Raw genomic sequence first — 24,054 nt, 5'->3', positions numbered from 1 at the left:
CACCAGAGAAGTAGAGCAAGTGCCCTGGATCACACAGCTGGGAGAGGCGGCCCCTCACTGGCTCACCAGCCCAGTGCTCTCAGAGGGAAGGGCTGAGTCATGGGAACTGTAGTGGAATCGTATCACTAGAAGATCAGTGTGCTGATAGAACCGGGGGTGGGGAGGGGCATGAATATCAATGTTAATAATAATAGGCCGACACATTTATATAGGGCATTTACTGTTGTTGTTATTGTTGTTGTTGTTAAGCCCTCTTATACACATTATCTTATTTGAGGTAGGCAAGGGCCAGGACAGAGTAGTGTCAAGGGAAGAGGGAGTGACAAGCCTCCTCCCACCCCCTCAGCTTATGAACTTTTCCCACCAGCACAGAGAAGATCTGAATCCTACCTCCCTAGGTGGGATTCAGCACTCTCCCTAGGAAAGGCAGGTGGGCCTCTCTCTCCAACCACTTCTTCCCCACTTCGCACCTACAGAGCATAGAGGGTACCGGGGCCTGACCTGACCTCTTCTGCCAACCAGGCGGAGAGGCTTCTGGGACCAGCAAAGAAACTGGGGACTTTGGTCTATAGGAAAAAGGTACATGGTTTTGTACTTGCTATCATAAAGGTTCTCCTGGGGTAGAAAGAACAGCCATGTCCTGTGTGGCCTCAGAAGATGGCACCTGGAGAGAATACGGTTCAATCATCTGGCAAATATTATTGAGCTCCCATCCCATGCAAGGATATATATCAGTGTATCAAACACAGTGTCTGGCTTCTAAGAACTCTCAGTCTTAGATGAGACAGACTTTAATGCAGGGTGGCCAATGCAGTAAGATGGAAGCCGAAAGACCTATGGGAGCAGAGAGGATGGTACCCAACCTGGGGTGGAAGGGAAACAAGGAAGCCTTCCTGGAGGAGAAGCTAGGACTGAGTCTTAAAAGATGAACAGGTGTTTTCAGAACCAAGATGGAAGTGGGGTTGGTGAGAGAATCTGGGGCTCATATATGAAAAATCTGCCCTCAGTTAAATGGGGGACACCCCTGGGAGAGCCATGAGCTTGGGGCTGGGTACTGGGGACATTCAGAGGAGCCCGAGTGACCACCCGTTTGAGATGTAGTAGAAGGGAGTATCTTCTTAGGGAATTGGAAGAACTCACCATTTTTCCACTTGGAGAGTCAATAATTGCGTCAAATCAAAAGCAGGTACTGAACCAGAGAAGAGGAATGGGCTCCCTCAGCACCAGTGAGCCAGGCCTTCACTCCCACCAACACCATTGCCACTGCTTTACCTTGCCCTGGGTGATGAGGTCCAAACCAGCCATAGTGGCACCAATCAGCATCAGCCCCACGACCACCCACCCCCCCACACTACTTTCCTGGCCCAGGCCCTATTGACAGATCCCCCAGAATCTGAAGGAATTCAAGACAAATGGTTAAGAGGATGGAGTTAATAAAATTTGAAAAATTGAGGCCTGTCACTCCACTAAACTTTTTTCAATACCACTGACAGAAACATATTTCCCCAATGAGTGACCTTCCACAGCTGTAGCGGGCAGGCGCAGCCGCAGCAGTGCTGCCAGGAAGCCAGTCTGCTATTTATCAAATATTATAAGCTGGGACACACTAATCTGGAGAGGGAGAGGAGGGGAGGGGTCCTGTACCACACTGCCTGGGGTGCTCCAGGTGTTTGCCCCAGCCCCAGACAGCCAGTGGGAGGTGACGGATGGCCTGCGATTAGCACTCCCCACCTCCATCCAGCCCTTTCACTTGCTCCCAGAGGCCTGGCCCTCTAGACCAGCTGCTCGGCCCGAAGGGGCCCTGGGTGGGAGGCAAGGGGAGGTCAGGCCAGGGCACGGGCCGTCCTGATGCCCCTGGAGAGGGCAAGCGGGTGAGGCCCAACGTGGTTATTTATTGGACTGTAATGGTTTGTGGCCGTTGGTCGTGGAGGTGAAATCAATCAGTGGTAGAAGTCAGGTTCTATCAATTATTACAGCAATTAGTCAAGTCAGAGCGAGGGTGCAGGGCTGGGGTACTAATATTAGATGGACACTATCCATGGTACCCCTGCCTCAGCCTTCCTAAAGTGGGGGCAGACATGCTGCCCTGAGGCTCCAGAACCTTGGGGAGCCTTCTCCGTGAGTGGTCAGGTGGAGCCTGACCTGAGAGCCTCCTGGGCTGGAGACAGGCGCCGTACTGCTTTAAAAGGAGCCCCTGTGCTGGCTGGCCCAGGTGCAGAGATGTCCTACCTGTCCCCATCCCATCCTTTATGAGAAGTGACACGACTCCTACTAGAAATTACTCAGTGGCCAATGTTTATGGCACACATTTTTCATTCTGTAAGCAAATATAGATCACTGACAGCACTTGTTTGAAGAGGCTAATCTCACTCTCTGTTCGTTCTTCCACTGTCTTCCTCTGTCACCTTCTCTCCTCTTGCCCCTCCTCTTCTCTCTCCCATTTCTTTCTTCCTATCCAAAGCAGAAGCTCTTCTCTTTGCCATTTCTTCCCCTTCCAGAGGTCTCTCCCTAACCCTCCCTTCCACTGCAGCTCATATCTAGTGACAGAGCTCCCCTTGAGGCTAAGAAAGGACAGACCTTTCCACTGCTTCTTTGCAGCTCCCTTTCTGCCTCCGTTGTGGTTTAGCTCTGGGGGGAGGGGAGGATGCTGTCCGCCACTGGCTCCTCAGCCCTTGCAGAGCCCCTCAGTGCTGAGCGCCAGAGAAAGCAACTCAGTGGGGCTGGGCCAGGAAGGCTAGGCTAGGCGAACAAGTCCCTGAGCACTTTGTTCCTTCCTGAGCCCCCCAGTGCCGCCTGTCCCTCCTTCAGCACACTGATGACACTCAGCCTGTGACCTCTTGTCTCCATGAGCTCCTGGAGAGGTGGAATTGTGCTGGACTCGAACTCTAGGTAGCACCTAATAATCTTAAAGACAGGAAGAGGAGTCTGCAAAAGAAACAGAAGAAATGGTCACAAGAGTGGGAAGAAAACCTGAAAAGTGGTTTTATAGAACTCAAAGGAGAGAGTGGCCAAGGTATCAGTTGCTACAGAACAGTCGTGAAATATAAAGAGGGAAACTATTCATTGGCTCTGCCAATCCTTCATCATCCTGCACACAGAGGCTTGCAGATATAAAGTGCCCAGTAAGTGCCAACAGAATGGAAAGAAAGGATGAGGCTCCGGCTGAGCCTCTAAGGACTTGCCCAGTAGTTAGGAAGAACACAGACACACTCCTTCCTAGGGAGGTTGCACTTTGTCCTGAAAGCAAAGGCCAACTGAAGGCTTTTTCATCAGGGGTATATTGTGGCTGCCCTCATGAGAGTAGAGAATTGGAGTTAGGAAAACATGGGGGTGGTTTTTACTCCTAGTTCAAGCAAATAAAGCTAGCTTTGTGGCCTTGGGCTAGTTATTTCACTTTTCTGAGCCTGTAGCTTGGGGATTTTAATTCCCATCCCTCAGAAAGTACCGAGCACAGTGCCTGGCACAGAGTAAGTGCTCAATAAGTACCAGTGTTACTATTATTACATCATGACTCCAATTATCTGCCCAGGAGACATGAAAACATACATCTACACAAAGACTTGTGTGTGAATATTCATGGCACTGTTTATATAATAGCCAAAAAGGGGAAATAGCTTAAATGTCGATCATCACCTGATAGAAAAACAAAATGTAGTATATCCACAGAATGGAGTATTATTCAGCCATGCTACCACATGGATGAACCTTGAAAACATTCTGGTAAGCCTGAAGAAGTCAGACACAAAAGGCCACATATTATATAACTCCATTCATAGGAAGTATCCAGAATAGGCAAATCCATAGATAGAAAGTAAACTAGTGGTTGCTGGGGCTGGGGGTAGGGGGAGTGTCTGATAATAGATAGGGAATTTCTTTTGGAGGAGGGTGAAAATATTCTGGAATGGTATATTTTAAACCACTGAATTGTATACCTACTTTGCTTTCCTTTTTCCTTTCCTTTTTTCTTTCCTTTTTCCTTTCCTTTCCATTTTTTAGACAAGGCCTTGCTCTGTTGCCCAGGCTGGAGTGCAGTGGCGTGATCCCAGCTCACTGCAGCCTCTGCCTCCTGGGTTCATGCAATTCTTGTGCTTCAGCCTTCTGAGTAGCTGGGATTACGGGCATGTGCCCCCATGCCTGGCTAATTTTTTTTTTTTTTTTTTTTCGTAGAGATGGGGTTTCACCGTGTTGGCCAGGCTGGTCTCGAACTCCTGGCCTCAAGTGATCCGCCCACCTCGGCCTCCCAAATTGCTGGGACTACAGGCATGAACCACTGTGCCCGGCCTTGAATTATATACTTTGAAAGGTTTAATTTTATGGTGTGTGAATTGTATCTTAATAAAAAACAATATATTTATCAATATTCTGCATTAAATTCCTGTTAGAAGATAGTACTGTGTAAAAAAAACTTAGTTTTTTCTTACTGATAATAAAAGTTTCCTTCACCTGGATTGTATTTCCTATGGCCTGCCCCTTCCCCCTCCACCTCCCACATCGCTATAGAGCTTTAGCCACTTCCTCTGCCTCTCAGGCAGACAGCCACATGTAAATGCATAATAAATGGTTACTGTTGTTCATAAGTTGATAGGGTCTTTTAAGAAGTAGAGACTGTGGCTGGGCATGGTGGCTCATGCCTATAATCCCAGCACTTTGGGAGACCAAGGTTGGAGGATCACCTGAGGTCAGGAGTTTGAGACCAGCCTGGCCAACAAGATGAAACCCCATCTCTACTAAAAATACAAAAATTAGCCAGGCATGGTGGCACATGCCTGTGATCCTAGCTACTCAGGAGGCTGAGGTGGAGAATAGCTTGATCCCAGGAGGTGGAGGTTGCAGTGAACAGAGATCACGCCACTGCACTCCAGCCTGGGCAACAGAGTGAGACCCTGTCTCAAAAAAAAAAAAAAAAACAGAAAAGAAAAGAAGAAGTAGTAGAGACTTGTGGCTGGGCACAGTGGCCCACACCTGTAATCCCAGCAGTTTGGGAGGTCAAGGCAGGAGGATTGCTTGAGCCCAGGAATTCAAGACCAGCCTGGGCAACATAGTGAGACCCTGTCTCTTAAAATTTTTTTTTTTTGAGACGGAGTTTCGCTCTGTCACCCAGGCTGGAGTGCAGTGGCGCGATCTCTGCTCACTGCAAGCTCCGCCTCCCGGGTTCACACCATTCTCCTGCCTCGGCCTCCTGAGTAGCTGGGACTATAGGCACCTACCACCACGCCCGGCTAATGTTTTGTATTTTTTAGGAGAGATGGCGTTTCACCATGTTAGCCAGGATGGTCTCAATCTCCTGACCTTGTGATCCGCCTGCCTTGGCCTCCCAAAGTGCTGAGATTACAGGCGTGAGCCACCACGCCTGGCCAAAAAAAATTTTTTTAATTAAAATTTTAATAAAAAAATTTTTTTAAGGAGAGACTTGCAATAGGAATACTTCTGTATCATGATATAAATGTTTTCACATACTGGATTGAGAAACACTGGTTTTTACTGTACATCAACAGTGGCTGGACACCTACCCTGAGCCATGCCCTGTGCTAATTGGTTTCCCAGCCAGCCCATTCTATCCTATGGCAGGGACTGAGTCTTAACCTTCTTTACTTCAGACAGTACTTCCTGAGCAAGAGAGAAGCTCAAAAAATACTAGATAATTATTACCTTAATGTTCTGTGTAACACACATTTATTAAGCATCTGCTGTGTACGAAGCAGTTTTCTAATTATGTTTCTGTCTTCCTGCCCTTCCCTAAAGGGCAGGGCCAGATCTGATTCTTCTGCGTCCTCAGGCCCCATTCATTCAGGGTCTGCCGACTTGAATGGAATGGATGGTTTTTGAAGAAGAGAGTGAGGTGCTTACACATGGGCTTTGGGAAGGCTGTGACAGCACAGAGTCAGAGTGACCTTTCCTCCATAACTGCCAAGGCTGGCACAAAGTAGACACTTGATACAGGCTTGTCAGCTGCCAGTACTTAGAGAGAAGGTAGATACATGGCCCCAAGCTAACCCTTTCTTCTTGTCATACTCAAAGTCTTTGTCCTTAAGTCACAGGAACTAATGATTGGAGGAAATACCCAGCCACACACACTCACCCACCAACAGCCAGAGTGGCATAGACAGGTTGCTGGTGGTGCCCATGCCCTTCCAGGGGACTCAGCTGACTCAGACAGACAGGAAATGCCCAGAGGTCAGAGAGCATAAAAGGAGAGTAGCAGAAAACAGAAAGAAGGGGAACCATTTAATTGTTATTTGGGATATTCTCTGCCTTAGAAAGGAACCCTTTATATGGCTTCATGAATGAATGTTTATCTGTATGCTGATATGTTGGAAAATATGGACATTTTAATGAATACATGTATGAAATTGTGTGTTTACATGTGCTGCGGTATATTAACCTGTGTGTTTGGCATACTTTCTTAGCATGTTCAACTGTGTGTGTTTGTGTTATGTATAACACATCTACGTGTGTATAGTATGTTATCGAATATGTGTGCATGCACATGTAGGAGCCCCAGTACCATGTTTTTCCACCATTTGTAGGTGTCCATGGACATTCCCAACATAGAAATCAGAGCCTTAAGCCACCTCCAAGGGAAGGCTGAGGTCCCACTGATCGTTCATAGAGCCTCTGTTTATCCTTCTTCTCTTGCCAGGAGCCGACCCCCTGCAGAGGAATGAAATGGGACACACACCCTTGGATTATGCCCGAGAAGGGGAAGTGATGAAGCTTCTGAGGACTTCTGAAGCCAAGGTAAGTCTCAGGGAAGGGAGGAGGCCTGTGGGTACTCCATGCATCATTGAATCCTTCACTCATTAAATTATGTCAGGCTTTATACCAAAGGCCACTTCTCCTTAGGTGATTATTATCTGTTTAAATACAGATATTATCTGTATTATTATCTGTTGATTATTATCTGTTTAAATACAAATCCAGCCCCCAGTCTCATCAAGAATAGGAAGCTGCCCCTATCATGACCAGGGAGCGGCCTTGGCCACTTCTGGCTTCTGAGCATTACCTTTAAATTTGGTTTATGAAGTGATGGATCTCCCAGGTCCTTTTCAGAGGAGGGGGTTCTAGCCAGACAAAATCCTTAGCCCAAGCAAAGATTTTGGTCATATTTTTCCTAGGCCTCATGTATTCTACAGTCTCATCAAACAATCTTTTCTTATCATCATTCTTTCTAGAACTATTCCTTCACCCCTCCCCTCCACACACACTCCAGAAAGCCTAGTATAGAATCTGAGCCAAAAAATCCTCCATTCTAATTCTGTTTTCCCAACCAAACTTTTGAATTCCCTGAAAACAGGGCTAAGTCTTCCACCTCTCCCAGCCACAGAGCTGTAACTCAGGAACTACTGGACAGAATCCAAGAACTAGAATCACAAATCTGAGAGCTGGCAAGGACCTTAGAAATCAAGTCCAGTGATGGGAAATCTTACAAAAACATAAGCCAATAAATCAGAGGAAAATTGAGTTGTTCGAGTTGAAGGAGAGAGATGGACTAGAGCACTGCCCACGTGGCCTGCCCTTCACTCCTGGGGCAGCCTCTGAGGGGACTCTGCTGTTGCCACAAGTTTCAATCTCTGAAACCTAAATCAGCTGACTTATTTTACTCCTGGAGAAACTGGAGCCCAGGGCTGTGATGTGGCTTGCCTTTGGTCCCAGAGTGAGTTAGCATCAAAACTGAACATAATAGGCTTGACTACAGGTCATGTGGTAGGTTCAGTGGCAGGACAGGGACTGGAAGACCTGGTTTTTGACTTTTGTGCCCTTTCCAGCTTCATCGAGTCTGTTATCCACAAATTGGCTGAAGTACCTTGAGATGATTCAGTGTGGCAGGTCCCACCTAGTGGCAAATATTCTCTGTCTTGAGTCCAAGCACTTAGCTCCCTGGACTGAGACTGAAGAGATGTGGGTTCTGATCCTAGCTTCACCACTCACTGCCCATGTGACCTTGGGCTACCACATCCCCTCATTAAAGCTCAGTCTTCTGTGATATGAAAACATTGTACTAAATGGTTTCTAATGTTCTAGGCAACATATGATTGTCTATGGATCAGTCAGGATAAGCTAGATTATGCTATTGTAACAACCCCAAATTTCAGTGGTTTAAAACAAAACAAAATAAGATTTATTTTTGCCTTATGTTGCATGTTCCTTGTGGTTGTGGGTGAGGGGCAGACTCTGTTCATCCTAGGCACTTAGGGATCCCAGCAGGCAGAGCAGCCACCCACTGGAATGTTGCTAGTTGCTTGCCAGAGGGAAAAGGATGCAGTTAAATGCTCAGCCTAGAAGGAGGATCCTTTTCTTCCACTCACTATTCATTGGCCAGAACTAATCCCATGTTTCAAACCAATCATAAGGGGGCCAAGAAGAGTAATCCTACCATGTGCCTAGAATGGGAGAGCTGGAAATATTTGGTAATCAACATGAACCATACAGAGTTTGCCTCCCTGGTATTTTTAGTAACTGTTCTGCAGTAGTTTCTTCTGGAGAAAGGAAGGAATTAGGAAGGGTGACTAGCTTTTCACAACCGATCCCCAGGGGCCCTTGTGACCAGAAAGAACTACTAAATTTCAGAGGGCAAATGCTTCTTTCCTTTTGTTCAGATTTTTCTGTCCTAGGAGCAGGTCAGGAGGTCAGGTCAACTTCCTTAAGTGCCTTAAGGAAATCCCTCAGCACTGTTGTGCATAATCTTAGGGACTGCATGCTCATCATCAGCTCCCCTTTCAAGGCCAGTGGCTTTTGCCTGAGAGACCAGCCCTGGACTTGGCCAAGAGTACCTGTAGCTTTTGAGCTTGTGTGACATAGAGCACGTACTGGTCTGGCCACTGAAGCAAGAGAACAGGCCCCTTAGTGCCAGCGCTGGTGGAGGGGTTAGGCCCACTGAGGGACCCTTCACAAAATTTAGCTGCCCAAGGGAAGTGGCTTGATGTTGGCCACATTATTACAGGGCTAATGTCTAGAGTGAACAAATGGCAGTTGCAATCCCCTGTGCCAGTCAGACCCTTCTGGAGCATGGAGGGCAATTACAGACACCATATTTGAAGTAGACATTGATCTCTTAGAATCTGTGCAGAAAAGGGCAGTAGGGTGGCAGGAGGAACTGTGCCATGAGAGAAAGCTGATGGTAATAGGGCATCCGGCCAGAAGAGGAAGAGCATAGAAACAGCTCTGAGTGAGAGGGAGTGAGATTTATTCCATGGCAGAGCCAGAGTGGCTAGGCTTATTGGGCAGCAGCTTCAGGGAAGAGCCCCTAACACAGCTGTCCCACCATGGAGGGGCTGCCTTAGAGGCTAAGAAGACCACTTGGAGCCAGTCCAGGGATTCCCTAGCTCTCAGCTGGAAGACCATTTCATCTGTTGTCACCTCTGTGCACTTGATCCCTTCATCCAATCTGGACTTTCTCCATTCTGAATGTGTCCACTGAGCATCTCCACCTAATTGCTTTGCTGTCCCATCAGATTCTACCTATGTGAAGCACCCCTCAGCCCTCCCTGGATGCCAACGGCATTGGCTTTCTCTCAGTTGTTCAGCATCTACTTGGTCACCCATTCATTCTGTTCTGCATTTTTCCTCCAAACTGCAAAAAGCTTCCTCTTCAAAATAGTGAGGCAGGCTTTTGTGGGAAGAACACCATTTTAGACCTGGTTTCTTCTCCCTCTGCCAGTAAGTAAGAAGCAGCTGCCTCTGAGTTCAGGCCCTGCATCTGTAACATAATGACTCAGGCCTGGAGGCTGCTGAAGCTCCAGCCTGGGCCCCATCTCCTGGCTCTTTGTCTAGACATGGGTTGCTGTCACTCTGATCTTATCTGGCTCCCCTTCTCTCTGCTCAGCATCCCCCTGCCACCCTGCTCAGCCTCCTCCACCTCCACCCACCACTCTGTAGTCAAATTATGCTCATAGAAAACTTGTATTAAAGTTGTATGTCCCATTATAGAAGTTTTAGAGATACAGAAAAGTAAAATGAAGAGAAATAAATAATATAGTACATATTTATGAATGACATCTATGTGCCAGGTTCTGGGCTAGATGGGAAGAAGACTGATGAGTAAAGCACTCAAGGAGCTACAGTCTGATAGGGAGACAGGCAAGTAAACCATGACACCACTGAGTCATCAGTGGTATGACTTATCAAGGAAGACTTCCTGGAAGAGATGACAACTGAGCTGAATTTAATTCAAAGACTCTAGCCCTCCTATCAAGACATAACCACTATTAATATTTTTAATTAATTATAACTGATAGATACTGTTTTTATCAAATGCATCTAGGTAGTGTGCCAGGTGCTCAAATACATATTTTTCTAACCCTGTAGCAAATCTGTGAAGTAGTTCTTGTTACCCCTGTTTCACAGATGGGAAAACTAAAGCTGCAGGAAAGCAAGCAGATGATTTACAGAAAACCAAGTTGTTATAAGTGACTATTAGGAATTGAACAATAGGTTTCCTCTTATGATACTGTATTAGCCTTCTCTGGATCATATCTATGTATAGTTATATAGATAGCCTTTTTTGTAAAAAATGTGGTTGACAGTCCACCATATATACCAGGAGTCTCAAACTGGCAGCCGCATTTTATATAGCCACCCAGAGTTTTCCAAAAATGTGAAGGTAATGCCTTGGGGATTGGGAGTGTGCACTGTCCAGCCACAGGGCCCCCCATTCCCTCTTATATTATGTCCTTGATTATCAGACACTTTTGTTTCCTACTTGGCCCTGAAGGAGTTACAATCCTATTCTATATTTGGAATTTGGTTTTTATTCACTTAATATTATTGGTGATTTTTCCATTTAAAATTATCCATAGGCCTAATTTTTTATTTAATTCTGCCCTTTAAAATGCATCATCTACCCTAGAATCTCTGTCACCTTAAGTGGTCTGAATGATGTGTCCCTCACTGTTGGCTTCCTCAGTTCTCTCAGCATTCTCTGTGCCGAAGCCTCCTTAGGCCCCCTGAGAATATCCAGAGGTGATGAGGCCCAGCCCCTGTCCCTGAGTTTGCCATCTGGCTGGGGGAGAGGCAGGCACTCTTAGCTCTGATACCTGCAGACTGATTTGTCTTAGGAGGGTTCGCAGAGTTGGTAGAGTCTCCAAGAAAGTGTGGATCACCTCCTGGCAGAGAGAGCAGGGCAGGCTTCAAAGAGGAGGTAGCCTGTAATCTCACTTTGAAGGATTTCAATAGATGGAGAGTTTAATACTTAAAGCCAGGACCATTTTCATGTCTTAACTAAGAGACGAAGGAGAGGTAGAAATATATCTCTGTTGACATGATAGCAGATAAAACAAAAATATGTGGAGCTATCCCATGATGAATATTCAGCTGAGGGGAACGTGCGCGTGCCAGCCTGCATCTCCACTCCCAATCCTCACTGCACCGAGACTCACGAGGAATTTATTGCTCATTTTAATCACACCCAAAGAATGCATCGGCAGGAATATTAGGCAGATAGGCCTATCCTATATATTTTATTTGCATATCCCAGTGACAGGATCACAAGCACATTTCCTATCTCTATATTTTTTCATTTGCTTCAGGGGTAGCTGGGGATGTGATGCTCCCCTGGGCCCGCATTCCAGGCTGAGAGCCTGGGTGCTCCTCTCAGAGCTGAGTGCAGCCCTACAGGAGGAGAGAGGGGGAGCACACAGGAGGGTAGGAGGATTATGTTCTTCCTCCCCTTGGCCTCACTCAACCCATTCTCTGCTTTGCCTCTCATTACAGGTGCCAGCTTGCCATGTGCCTGGCTCTGTACTTGGCCCTGTGGCTTACTATGGTATGGGCCAGATACAGTGCTAAGTGCTTTTTAGGGACCAACTTTCTCTTTCCCTTTTTTTAACTTTTATTTATTTTTATTTTTTTCTTTTTTTTGAGATGGAGTCTTGCTGTGTCGCCCAGGTTCAAGTGCAGGGCACGGTCTCAGCTCACTGCAACCTCTGCCTTCCAGATTCAAGCGATTCTCCTGCCTCAGCCTCCCCAGTAGCTGGAATTACAGGGGCCACACCACAACTGGCTAATTTTTGTATTTTTAGTAGAGACGGGGTTTCACCATGTTGGCCAGGCTGGTCTCAAACTCCTGGCCTCAAGTGATGCACCCACCTCGGCCTCCCAAAGTGCTGGGATTATAGGCATGAGCCACCATGCCTGGTCTTTTTTTTAACTTTTCAAAGCTTTTTATTGAAATATACTTGTATAAGATACACATATCAGGAATGTACAGATCACTGTATTTTCACATACAAGACACACGTTATTGAGAAACAGACTATTAGAAGCACCCCAAAAGCCTGCCTCAGACTCCCTTCCAGACTCATCCCCCAAGGGTAGGCATTATCCTGATATTTTTAACTTTTATTTTTGCATAATTTTAGAGATAGTACAATTAATTCCTATAAATCCTTCATCTAGATTCCCAACTATTAACATCTTATCATACTTGCTTTATTATTTATGTACATAAATAATACATATAAGGATATATATATAATTTTTTTCTCAATGATTTGAGAATAAGTTTACACATGATGCTCCTTTACCCCTAAATATTTGTATGTATTTCCTAAAAAAAGATGACATTTTCTTACAGAACCTCAGTATAATCATCAAAATCAGGGCATTAATATTGATATTAACTAATCTACAGATGTTATTCCTGTCTCACAAGTTGTCCTAATAATTCTCCTTACAAGAAAAGACAGTTTCAAAATTCAAGTTGCATTCGGTTGTCATGTCTCTTTAACCTTCTTTAATCTGGAATGGTCCAAACGTTATGATGTGGAAATCAAAAAGAAAAATAAAACATAATAATTTGGAATGGTTCCTCAGTCTTTCCTCGACTTTTATGACCTTGACTTTTTTTTTTTTTTTTTTGAGATGGAGTCTCGCTCTGTCACCAGGCTGGAGTGCAGTGGTGCGATCTCAGTTCACTGCAACCTCCACCTCCTGGGTTCAAGCAATTCTCCTGCCTCAGCCTCCAGAGTAGCTGGAACTACAGGTACCCGCCACCACACCCAGCTAATTTTTGTATTTTTAGTAAAGACGAGGTTTCACCATGTTGGCTAGGATGGTCTCGATCTCTTGACCTCGTGATCTGCCCGCCTCGGCCTCCCAAAGTGCTGGGATTACAGGCATGAGCCACCACGCCCAGCCGACCTTGACATTTTAACAAGTGCAGGTTGGTTATTTTGTAAAATGTCCCTCAATTTGGGTTTATCTGCTGTTTCATTGTGATTAAACTCAGATTATGCATTTCTGGCAAGAGCACCCTGTGGGGTTTATTTTCAATAAATGTATCAAGTTGCCCTTTACTAGAAGAATTAATACTTCTAACAGATGGAAAGTTTCTGTTTTAAGTCTCATCTTCCTAAACAGACTGAACTCCCTGAAGGCAAGTCTTTCCTTATCTCCAGGTGGACGGTGCAGGCTTTGGAATCAGACTGCAAGGGTTACTATTCTGTCTCTATACTCGCTGCCAGTAGAACCTTGCTTGAATGTACTTAATTTCTGTACAATGGGGATGATGATACTATCAACTTCATAGGGCTATGAGGATTAAAACACCCAGTCCCAAATCAGTGAGTGCTAAAATTAATGAGTTGAAGTTTGAGGAGTAACAGGATATTTACACAGTGTCAAAGTCTCTCCCCACAAGATACTTTTTAATTACAAAGGGAAAAAAAATAGTGAAGAAACCTGGCAGCCGCCACCTTAACCTAGTGATCGAAGTTAAGACTACCAGTTATGAGATAAATCAACATCACACGCCTCTGATATGATGCCTGTAGTAGCCTGTATTTATAGAGCCCTTACCAAGCTTCTCCCATCCTTCTTTCTCCTCTCCTCCAAATAGAATATATACATATCAAGTATTTTTCCTTCTCTAGTTTACTCCACTGGCTAGCCTTTCACAAGGCTGGGCACATGGCTCACGTCTTTAAAATTTAGTCAGTCATTGCCGGGCGCAGTGGCTTACGCCTGTAATCCCAGCACTTTGGGAGGCCAAGACGGGTGGATCACCTGAGGTCAGGAGTTCCACCTGAGACGAGCACAAACTCATTTTCTCACTTTAGCCACTCTTTGCCCCTCAACCTTCTCTCATCAGTCTTGTCTCTGATCCACCTAGCTATTTGCAGAGGAGTGACATGATCAGATTTACATGTTTAAAATATTGGCTTTAGCAGCAAAAGGAGGATGGACTGGAAGAGAGGAGAATGGAATCTGGGATGCCGACCTAGTGATTACCAAGTGTGAAGGGGCTAACACCTGCTTTGTGTTCGGCCTTCCTCTACAGGGATGTGTCCTTTGTGGACTAGTTTAAGAGACTTTCAAATTCCTTGGGTGCCTCTCTCATCTCCCAGTCTTGTGTTCCCATCTGCTCTGCATCCCCTAGACTTCTTTGTTGGCACTCCTGGGCTCCTCTTTTATCATTCCCCTCCACCAGGCTTTCTCCATCGTCATCCCCACCCCCACCATCTCATCTGTTACCCCCTTGTTCCCTTTGTTGACCTCCCTTCCCAGGCCTCTATGTCATACCATTTCAGGACATGGTAGAAGCCCCGACTGTGATATGAGTCACCATCTGAGTCAGGGATTCAGGAGTATGGGGCATACCCGAGTTTATCTATGAGTAGCAGGTGGACTCTATAGGCCTGACCTCCCCTTGAGAGGCAAACTGCAGCTTGGCCTCTCTTCTCTTCCCCCTCCATACCTACCTTCCCATTCTTGCCCAGGGTCTTGTTCTGCCTACTCCAGCTGCCCCCTCAGTGAACACACTGCCAGATTCACTGTCAGACCTCTGCCCTGAGGGATGCCCAACAGTTGGGATGCCTGCCATATCCCTTCTGTAACCCTCCCCCGCAGAGCCACTCAGCCCAGCCACCCACCTCTAAGCAAAGCGAGCCCAGCTAGGCTTCGCCTGGGCCTCCCAGCCCTTTCCTGTAAATGCACTCACAGCCAGGAGGGGTGCCATATTAAATCAAGACTGATGGAAACCAGTGACTGCGATTACCCAGCCAAGATGCAGCATGGGAAGCTGGTCGCTGATGGCTCCAGGTGAGGGCTTCTGAAGCTAATTGTGTGTGGCTTTTATTAAGAAGATGCTCACTCCCCGACTCCTGCTCTCCTGGGTGGCTGCTTTACAGTGCCTCTCAGCTCAGTGCCCTCTGCTTCTGCAGGCTGAATTCCTGGCCTTCTCTTCTTCTCTAGTGGATCCCTATCAGAGCAGAGCCTTGAACTCGTCTTGTAGCCTTCCTCCCCATCTCCTCAAAGACAGGAACAATAGTATTTATAGAGCCCTTACCAAGCTCCTCCCATCCTTCTTTCTCCTCTTCTCCAAATAGAATATATATATATATCAAGTATTTTTCCTTCTCTAGTTTACTCCACTGGCTAGCCTTTCACAAGGCTGGGCACAAGTCAATCATTGCCGGGAGCGGTGGCTCACGCCTGTAATCTCAGCACTTTGGGAGGCCAAAACGAGTGGATCACCTGAGGTCAGGAGTTCAAGACCAGCCTGGCCAACATGGTGAAACCCCATCTCTACTAAAAATATAAAAACTAGCTGGGCGTGGTGGTGGGCACCTGTAATCCCAGCTACTTGGGAGGCTGAGGCAGGAGAATTGCTTGAACCCAGGAGACGGAGGTTGCAGTGAGCCGACACAGTGCCATTGTACTCAGCCTCAGCGACAGAGTGAGACTCTGTCTCAAAAAATATATATATATATAAATAAAACAAGTCAGTCATTCATTTCATATGTTTTTTAGCACAAACTCTGTGCTAAGCATTGTGAAAAGAGCATGAAGCAGTAATCTTCTGCCTGCCTGGCTTAATCTCAGTGTCCTTTACATTTTTATCAAGAAATCTGATCCATTTTCTGAGGTTTTAGTGAATTGGCATAGATATCTGGGACTCCAGGCTGGGGAGAATCAGAATGTACTGAGATTTAGGCCATGGTTTGAATCTTTCCCAAGACCATCTAGAAAGCTCCTGGAAAACTAACCAGTTCACGGTATAACTCTCCCCACCCCACCTGTCACCTCCATAGAAGTCAAGGAGTCCTTTCCTTTGCCCAAGAAATAAACAGGAATACCAAACAACCTAAAACCATGACACTGAAGAAGAGTTACAGGAAGTAGAAGTGTTTCCCCAGAGAAGACTCAGGGAGGCCACACTGGTCATACCCAAATCAACAAAGTGGAAAGAAAAGTTATGTTAGACTTTGCCTGTGGCAAAGGGAAAAGATACGTTCTGTGAGGCCCCACAGACCAATGGATGGAAGGTACCCAGAGGTGGAATTCTCTATCACGTAAGGAAAACTAACAGCAAAGATGAGCCGCCTCAGGCAGTGGAGGCACCTCTAGAGCCGGGTGAGTGTTGAAACTGCACACTGCAGACCTAGGGTTCCTAGAGATGGAGCCTCACGAGCCGCCTCTGGGGCAGTGGTAGCAACCAGGTGGACTTGGCTCCTGGCTTCTGCTTGAGCCAAGGTAACTCTTCTTATTATCTGTGGAATTCCACCCACAATTAAATTAGTTAAAGGATTCCAGTACCAAAAACAAAAAGGCACTAGATTAGACAGTCTGTTATCAAAATGCAGTGAAGGAGAAGAGGAGTCACATTCATCAAAGGTTTAATAAGGGTTAGGTAGAAGGTAGCCATTTTGGTCACTCAGACTACCTCTTTTTTTTTTTTTTTTTTTTTTTTTTTTTGAGACGGAGTCTCGCTCTGTTGCCCAGGCTGGAGTGCAGTGGCGTGATCTTGGCTCACTGCAAGCTCCGCCTCCCGGGTTCACGCCATTCTCCTGCCTCAGCCTCCCGAGTAGCTGGGACTACAGGTGCCCGCCACCACGCCCGGCTAATTTTTTTGTATTTTTAGTAGAGGCGGGGTTTCACTGTGTTAGCCAGGATGGTCTCGATCTCCTGACCTCATGATCCACCCGCCTCTGCCTCCCAAAGTGCTGGCATTACAGGCGTGAGCCACCGCGCCCGGCCAGACTACCTCTTAATGCTATGTGCCAGAGACTCTGCTAAGAACTTATATATTAATGCATTATCTCATTTAATCCTCACCTTGTGGCATTCCACAAGGATCCTACAGGCTAAAACTATGAATACTATCCTGCGTTTTAATGAGGAAAACTAAGATTCTGGGAGCTTAACTTCCCCAAGGTCAGCTAGCTAGGAAGTAGATGAAGTTGAGGGGTGAACTCAGGTCTGTCTGGAGCAAAGCATATTTTTGTACACAACTTGCCTCACTGTGAGCCAAAAGAAGAGCCAAACCTCAGATGGAGACAGCTGAAAGAATTAAAGCAGATGCTGTGTATAAGCTGTGTGAGTACAGTGCCTGGCATACAGCAGCCATTCCACAAACGGTAGTCACCTTTATTCAGTTAGTAACACAAATTGACGCCTGCTGTGAGCCAGGCCCTTTGCTAGGCACTGGAACTATAGAGAGAAATAAACACGGTCTTGTAACCAGTGACCTCATGGTCCAGGAAGGAGAGACAAACAGGAAGTTATTTAAGTGTACCAGAGGTCCCAGGGCCTGGGGTAGGCACAAAGCCTTACAACAGACTCCCTAGACAGTACCACATTGGAGGTTTGTGGGAAGAGAGAAGACCTTTGTGGTAGGGTAATAGTGTCAGCAAAGGCCCAGAGGCAGGCATACTCTGGGACTCATCACTGAAGGGAAGTGAGGAAACTGACCTAACAAACCCTTGCAAGCCAGCTTCCGTCCCTTCAGGCTCCTTCCATGGCCTGCCCGACTGCAAGTCAGCACTGTCCCAGCCAGTATGTATGCATCTCACCATCAGAGCCTCCAGCCCAGTGGACCTAAGTGCTGAGCGGGGCTGGGTGGGCAGGGAGGAGGAAAAAGCAGATCTATGGCTGAAGTCGGCAGAGCCAAGTGATGTATGTGGCGCCTGAGGGAGCTGCACAGTGACACTCTGGATTCCAACCGGCAAGTGTCACTCCACTGGGATTGGCGCCGAATTATTGCTCCATATGAAACCCCAGGACTGATGGGAGCTTTCAGTTATAGACTGATAGCAACAGCCAAAATTGGATTGTTTGCTATTTATTTTTTTTAACTTCTGTCAGGGTCACTACCGTAACAGGAAAACACTGCCCAAGCAGTAGGTATTTTTTATCCACTCTGCCCGCAAGAGCAATCTGCAACCACAACTTTTGTGACAGGGCCTGACTTTGACAGCTCTCTTTCCAGAAAGATGTTAGTGTTACAGGCTTGGGGGAAAGGAGCCTCCTGAAGACCTGGTCATTCCTTTCCATTTCAAGATCTGCTTCCTTCCCCTCCAGTTCCCAACCTCCACAAATACTCTACCATCAGGTCCCTGCCCTCACCCCTCCTTGCCTGTTCTCCAGACAGTCCCACGGCTCCCTCCTGGTCCAGTCTTCCTCCAGCTTCTTCAAGCCTCCTGTTCCCCAGAAAGCCCCCCAACAGATGTTCCACACTTATGTGTCTTTCCTTTCTCTACTCCTACACCACCCCATCTAGCTGTTAATTCTCTCCTCTTTGTATCTGTCATTTTTGCAAACACTCACCAGATGCCCCACTATGCCAGGACCCATGCTAGAAATAGCAGTGAGTCAAAGATAGGGCCTGTCCTTGGGGAGCTCATAATTGATTTAGAGGACAGACTTACATTCACCAAACTTGTTTTCAAGTAGGTTTTTGTGTTTTTTAGTGAAAGACACAGTGCTAGAGATAAACATTCATGCTTTGGACCCTTGAGGAAAATGGTTGCGAAGTATTTGTGTGCAGGCCATGCCTCATCTCCTGACTTTGAGCTGCCTGAGGGCAAGCCCGGGTCTCCTCTTCTGTGTGGGCAACCAAGCTTAGGCTTCTCCTGCTGCCTTTTGTGAAGTGGATGAAGCCCAGGGCCAGACATGCCAGACCCTCAGCATCAACTAGAACCTCCCAGGCAATGGGGCACAGTCCTCCTTCCTCTGCCCCACCCTTTCATCATGGCCGTGCACAAGGCTGGGCATGCAAGAACTGCTGAATAATTATGTTTAATTGAAATGCAGCATAATTGAAATGGAGGGTGTTCATAGCTCTCTTTTGAACAAAACGTTTTTCAAGAGGAAAGAGAAAGGAATTTATACTTATTAAGCACTTATTCCATGCCAAGCATGATGCTAGGCCTGTTACATACATCATCATATTAATATTTAATCCCCAATTTGCTGATGAGAAAACTGAGGTGAAATAACTTGCTCCAGGTGATAAGCACATCTCATAAGTGATAAAGCTGGGCTTGGACCCAGGTCTTCTGTCAGACTCCAGAGCCAGGGTTAATCTGCTAGCAGTACTTACTCTACCAGCAGAGTGAGCCGAGACCCCTGAGCAGCAGCCACCTGAGTGGAGAGTGGAAAGGGCTGGACCAGCCTCCAGTGACCATGAACCACAGCTATGAAGCAGGACCCCTGGAGACCGAGACCTGTGTTTTCCCCGAGTTGGGGGATAGAGTGAAGCTATGGTGCTATGGGCCCGGCAGCCCTCAACCATTTGCCCTCTCTCCCCACAGTACCAAGAGAAGCAGCGGAAGCGTGAGGCTGAGGAGCGGCGCCGCTTCCCCCTGGAGCAGCGACTAAAGGAGCACATCATTGGCCAGGAGAGCGCCATCGCCACAGTGGGTGCTGGTGAGTGTGTGGGACACCAGAAAGGGCAGAGTGGTGCCCTTTGAGGGGTACATCCTGTCATCACCAAACTGGATAGGCACTGTTAATATTAAAAATTAGCATTTGCTGAGTACTATCTACATGCCAGACATTGTTATAAGCTCTCTGCATGTCGTGTGTCATTTAATCCTCATGGCAATCCTCTGAGGTTGGTACTGCTAAATCCCATTTTACTGCTGAGGAAGCCAAAACACAGAATACCTAAATCACTTGCTCAAGGCTGCTTTCCTATGCATAGAATTTAACTCTGACCGTCATCTGGTCCGCTACCCTCAACCCTATTTTTCAAGTGGGAGAATTGAGACCCAGAGAGGGATGGGAGCTTGTCTGTCACTAGCAATGTAGCAGCTGAACCAGAACTTATGTCCCCATCTGTCAACCTGGGACTCTTCTATCACTTCCAGATAGTTTGTCAGCAGCTGGCCTAATTTTATAGAAAATATCCTGAGCAACTTTTGAGTGTCTTCTCCACCCCTGAAGCTCTTATTTCCATACTTTGATCCCTGGGAGCCAGACTGCCCTCTGGTGTAATCCCTAATGTAATGGCCCTCCTGCCTGTGCAAACCCCACGAGCAGATAATTAAAACTAAGGTTCTGCTGAATACAGTGGCCTCATCTTTGTTCTCCGACTCTGGAGCACCACTCCTTGGGCTTGATTTCAGATAGATGAGGCAAGGGAAGAGGAACCCCAGGCCAGGCCAAGACAAAGGTGTATCCCCCAACACAGTGGTTCTCAAAGCATGGTCTCTGGACCAGCGGCATCACTATCTTCTGGGAACCTGTTAAAAATCAGATCTCAGGCTTATTCCACACCTGTGGAATCAAAAATTCTGGGATCTGTATGTTAACAGGCCCTTCAGGTGATTCTGACACTCAGCTGAAGTTTAAAATACCACTGCCCCAGGAAGGCCCTACCTGGTCGTGTGGTATGCCTGGATTGAGGGGTTGGTGCTTTTTAACCTCCATTTGTAAGGAAGTTACTGCATCCACCTTGCTGAGAAGCCCTGCAGCTGGGGATCACAATGATAATGTTCAGAGCCATGCCCAGTCCTTGTGACCAGCTCCCAGAGGTTTCTAAACCCAAGCATGAGGGAATAAGGCAGCCCGGTGGTTGCAACTGCCAGCCCAGCTGAAGCATGAAGCACTCTCTGGGTCAGAACTTATGGTAGGCAAGCAGCACCCAACACCTCGGGACCTCAAACTGAAGCAGGTCCAGGAGAGTGAGGCAGATCTAGAGGCTAGGCCAGGCCTCCCTGAGTTCTCCAAGCTAGTGTCACATGTGTGGTAGGGACTGGCTGGATGGAGCCTGGCACCCCATGGGTACCATGAGGATGGGCAGCCAGAGAAGTGCCGCAGAATGAATTGATTTGATAAATGGCCATTTATTACCCTCACGAATTGGCTGAAACCAATTTTGGTCACATCAACCCCTGGTAAGTGCTGGGATATTGATTTGTGCAAAGTAATACAGTGAATTTATCAGTGTGATCCCCAGCTGCAGGGCCTCTAGCAAGGCTGGCTCACAGTTACCACCTTACAAACGGAGGAGATAAAGCGTCAGCCCCACAGCTCAGGCCCCCATGGCCTCTCTGGTCTAGGGCCACTGGAGCCAAACCAGGACAACCTGCAAGCCAGAGCTTTGTCATTGAAAGTGAGGCTCTCCTTCCAGAATCCAGAGCTGCTCTCGATCCTGAGGAAGGGAGGCTGCCTGCCCTGTTGGGCAGACCTCCTGGGAGCTCAGCACCTCTAAGCCCCACCATGCTCCTCAGAAAGGCAACCAGCTGTCTATTCAGCACATTCAGAACCAGACTCCTCCCCCTCCCCAGCCTGCTCATCTACTGTGTTCTGATCTGTGTAGAGACCACATTCACTGGTCTCTTAAATAGAAACTCAGATACTTCCTTGGCTCCTCCCTCCCCCTCACCCCTTACAGCCGATGAAGGATCAAACACCTGGCCTTTCCACTCTCTTCCTAATACCACTGCCCTAACTCAGGGTGTCCACGTCTCCCATCTGAACCAGGCAGCTCCTTCACTGGTGTCCCTGCCTCCCTTCCTTCCCCTAGAATCAGTTCTCACCAGCTGGAGTGATCTTTGCAAAACACGTATCTAACAGTGCCACTCCCGTTTAAAACCTTTGCATGTTCCTTGCTGCCCTAACCTGGCATGCAGGCCTGCTCCTGCTGCTCCCTGCTTTGTGCTGCATGCACCAGCCACAATGGCCTGCCTCTGCCTCTCTGCACATACTCTGTTGATTTCCTGCCTGCATTTGTCTGCCACCCTCTCTGCTTGCAATCCTTCCCTTCTGGCCCTTCCCCCACCCCACCCCAGCCCATTGCCCACACACTGGCTGGTTTTTACTTAGCCTAACTCAGTTCAGGAGCAATTGACTGCAGGCTGCTTGAGGGGAGATAACATGACTTAATCGTTTTTGTACTCCCAATTCCTGGCACAGCACCCTGCTCAAAGTAGATGCTTAGTGCAGTTTGTCAAATTAAAGAATTTGGTCTGGCCCCTTGTCCATCTCTAGGGAATAGCCCCAGAGCCCAGGCCCTCATGGGCTCTAGGAGGTACCCTGAGGTAAAACAGAAGCTGCAACACCTGCTCTTTAGTAGCCCACAGCATACTGGGAATACAACTATAGAATAGCTTATTACAGCCATACTCCTTGACCTTTGACCCCTGGGGTGGGCAGGCTATTCCCCAGACCTGCTCTAAGAAGCCTCTCCTGGGCAGCAGGTCAGCCTGCACATACCCGGCAGCTTTCTCGGAGCTCCTTCTGACCAGGAACCTGTCCTGAGCTTCCGTCCACCTAGTCCCGGTTGACCCTCTGAAGCCACATGCTCCCCTGGGGAAGCTCTGCCACCTCATGTGTTCGGCTCTGCCAGAATATGGCGCATATTCCAGATTACAGAAGGATTGCGTATGGCCACCACGGCACACCACCAGATCTCATGCTTCACTTCCCTCTTTGACTAGCCCAAAAACATAATCTTCCCAAGCTTTGCACCTTTCTGGACTCTCCCTTTGAATCCTCATCTGAGAAATACATCCAGGTCATCCCTGGGTTGTGGAGTTGTAGTGATTAACTTACATAACTGCTTGCAGTTCCACCCCACATCATGTTACTTCTGAAGTCTCTTGCTGTGCTTTCTCGTTGCTGGACTGCCCTGCCCTTCCACGTTGCCTGCTGAGACATTCAAGACCTAGGCCCTTTACTGTACATTTAAAGCAACTGAAAGAGTATAATTGGAATGTTTGTAACACAAAGAAATAATAAATGCTTGAGGTGAAGGATGCCTCATTTACCTTGATGTAATTATTACGGATTGTATGCCTATATCGAAATATCTCATGTACCCCACAAATACCCATTTAAAAAAGAAAAGACCTAGGCCTTCTGCAGGTTGCCCTCCTCAGTCCTCCTGGATTCAGGGCCCGTTCCCTGGGATTCCTAGGAATACCTTTATCACGTATTATCTACTATGTTTGTATGTCTTTCTCCGTCCAAAAGTCCAGAGCTACTGCACACCAGCTCTTTTTCTGTAAGGTTGGGCACACAGGTGTATAAAAAGTTGTTGAACTCAGTGAATGAAGCCTGAGCCCACGCACAATGTTAGGTCTTGTAAGAAGCTACTACTTGCATTTTTAAGTTGTTAACCACTTGGCAGCAATAGTTTGCCTGCAGAAAGAATAATCCTTACTAAGGACTAAGAAGAGAGCTCTTTCATGATCCACCAAACCCAAGGCATCAGTATCCACTCAGTAGGCACCTGTCGAGTACTTACCATGTTCCTTGAACCTACAAACAGTTGTCAGGCAATTGCTGATAAACATTTGTATGACTCTCAACCATGAGAGTCCCTCTGAAGGACTGGTTCCCACTAGGAGATGCCACAGACATGTGACAAACATGTTCTAGATTAGGTTATAAAAAACCTCCCACGCTATATCCCTGGCACTTATCAAGAAAGGTAAGTCACCCACCCAGACTGCCCTAGAACCTTGAGCTGGACAGAAACAAAGGCCTGGGGTGGAAGGAGGAGGCCGCTCTTGCCTTTTTGGTTGTACACACACTGGGGCCTTCTTCCTGGAATGTCCCATCATACCTGCAAGTGGCTGGCAATCTCCCTCTCACCCTTCAAGCACAAATGTCAGGCCAGCACAAATAGCTCTTCCCATACTTCCCTCTGTGCACCCATCCTGTTTGGAGCCCACAGTTTTCATAGCAGCCTTTACCTCTATGGCACGCACCTTTTTTGAGGCCTCTTTGTGAGGGCCCCCGCACCTAGCACAGAGCTTTTTTGCTAAACAAATGGCATAAGGCTTCTTGGAGAGGGATTTAGAAGAAAGTGGAAGCCTTCTTCACACA

At 47.2% G+C, this 24,054-nt stretch overlaps 1 protein-coding gene across 5 annotated transcripts in view; it reads left to right on the top strand.

Annotated features, from left to right (window-relative positions):
- CLPB (ClpB family mitochondrial disaggregase) overlaps positions 1 to 24,054 on the top strand; it is a 145,053-nt gene that overhangs the window by 101,280 nt on the left and 19,719 nt on the right. For all 5 annotated transcript variants that reach the window (XM_004051752.5, XM_063693353.1, XM_063693354.1 and 2 more), the window contains 2 exons: positions 6,641 to 6,738; positions 19,530 to 19,644. In XM_004051752.5, the coding sequence (XP_004051800.1) occupies positions 6,641 to 6,738; positions 19,530 to 19,644 (213 nt within the window). The remainder of the gene's footprint in view (positions 1 to 6,640; positions 6,739 to 19,529; positions 19,645 to 24,054) is intronic.

The sequence above is a fragment of the Gorilla gorilla genome, chromosome 9 (assembly GCF_029281585.2).
Source record: "Gorilla gorilla gorilla isolate KB3781 chromosome 9, NHGRI_mGorGor1-v2.1_pri, whole genome shotgun sequence".
NCBI lineage: Eukaryota > Metazoa > Chordata > Mammalia > Primates > Hominidae > Gorilla > Gorilla gorilla.
This window is presented reverse-complemented; position numbering and strand designations above follow the sequence as displayed.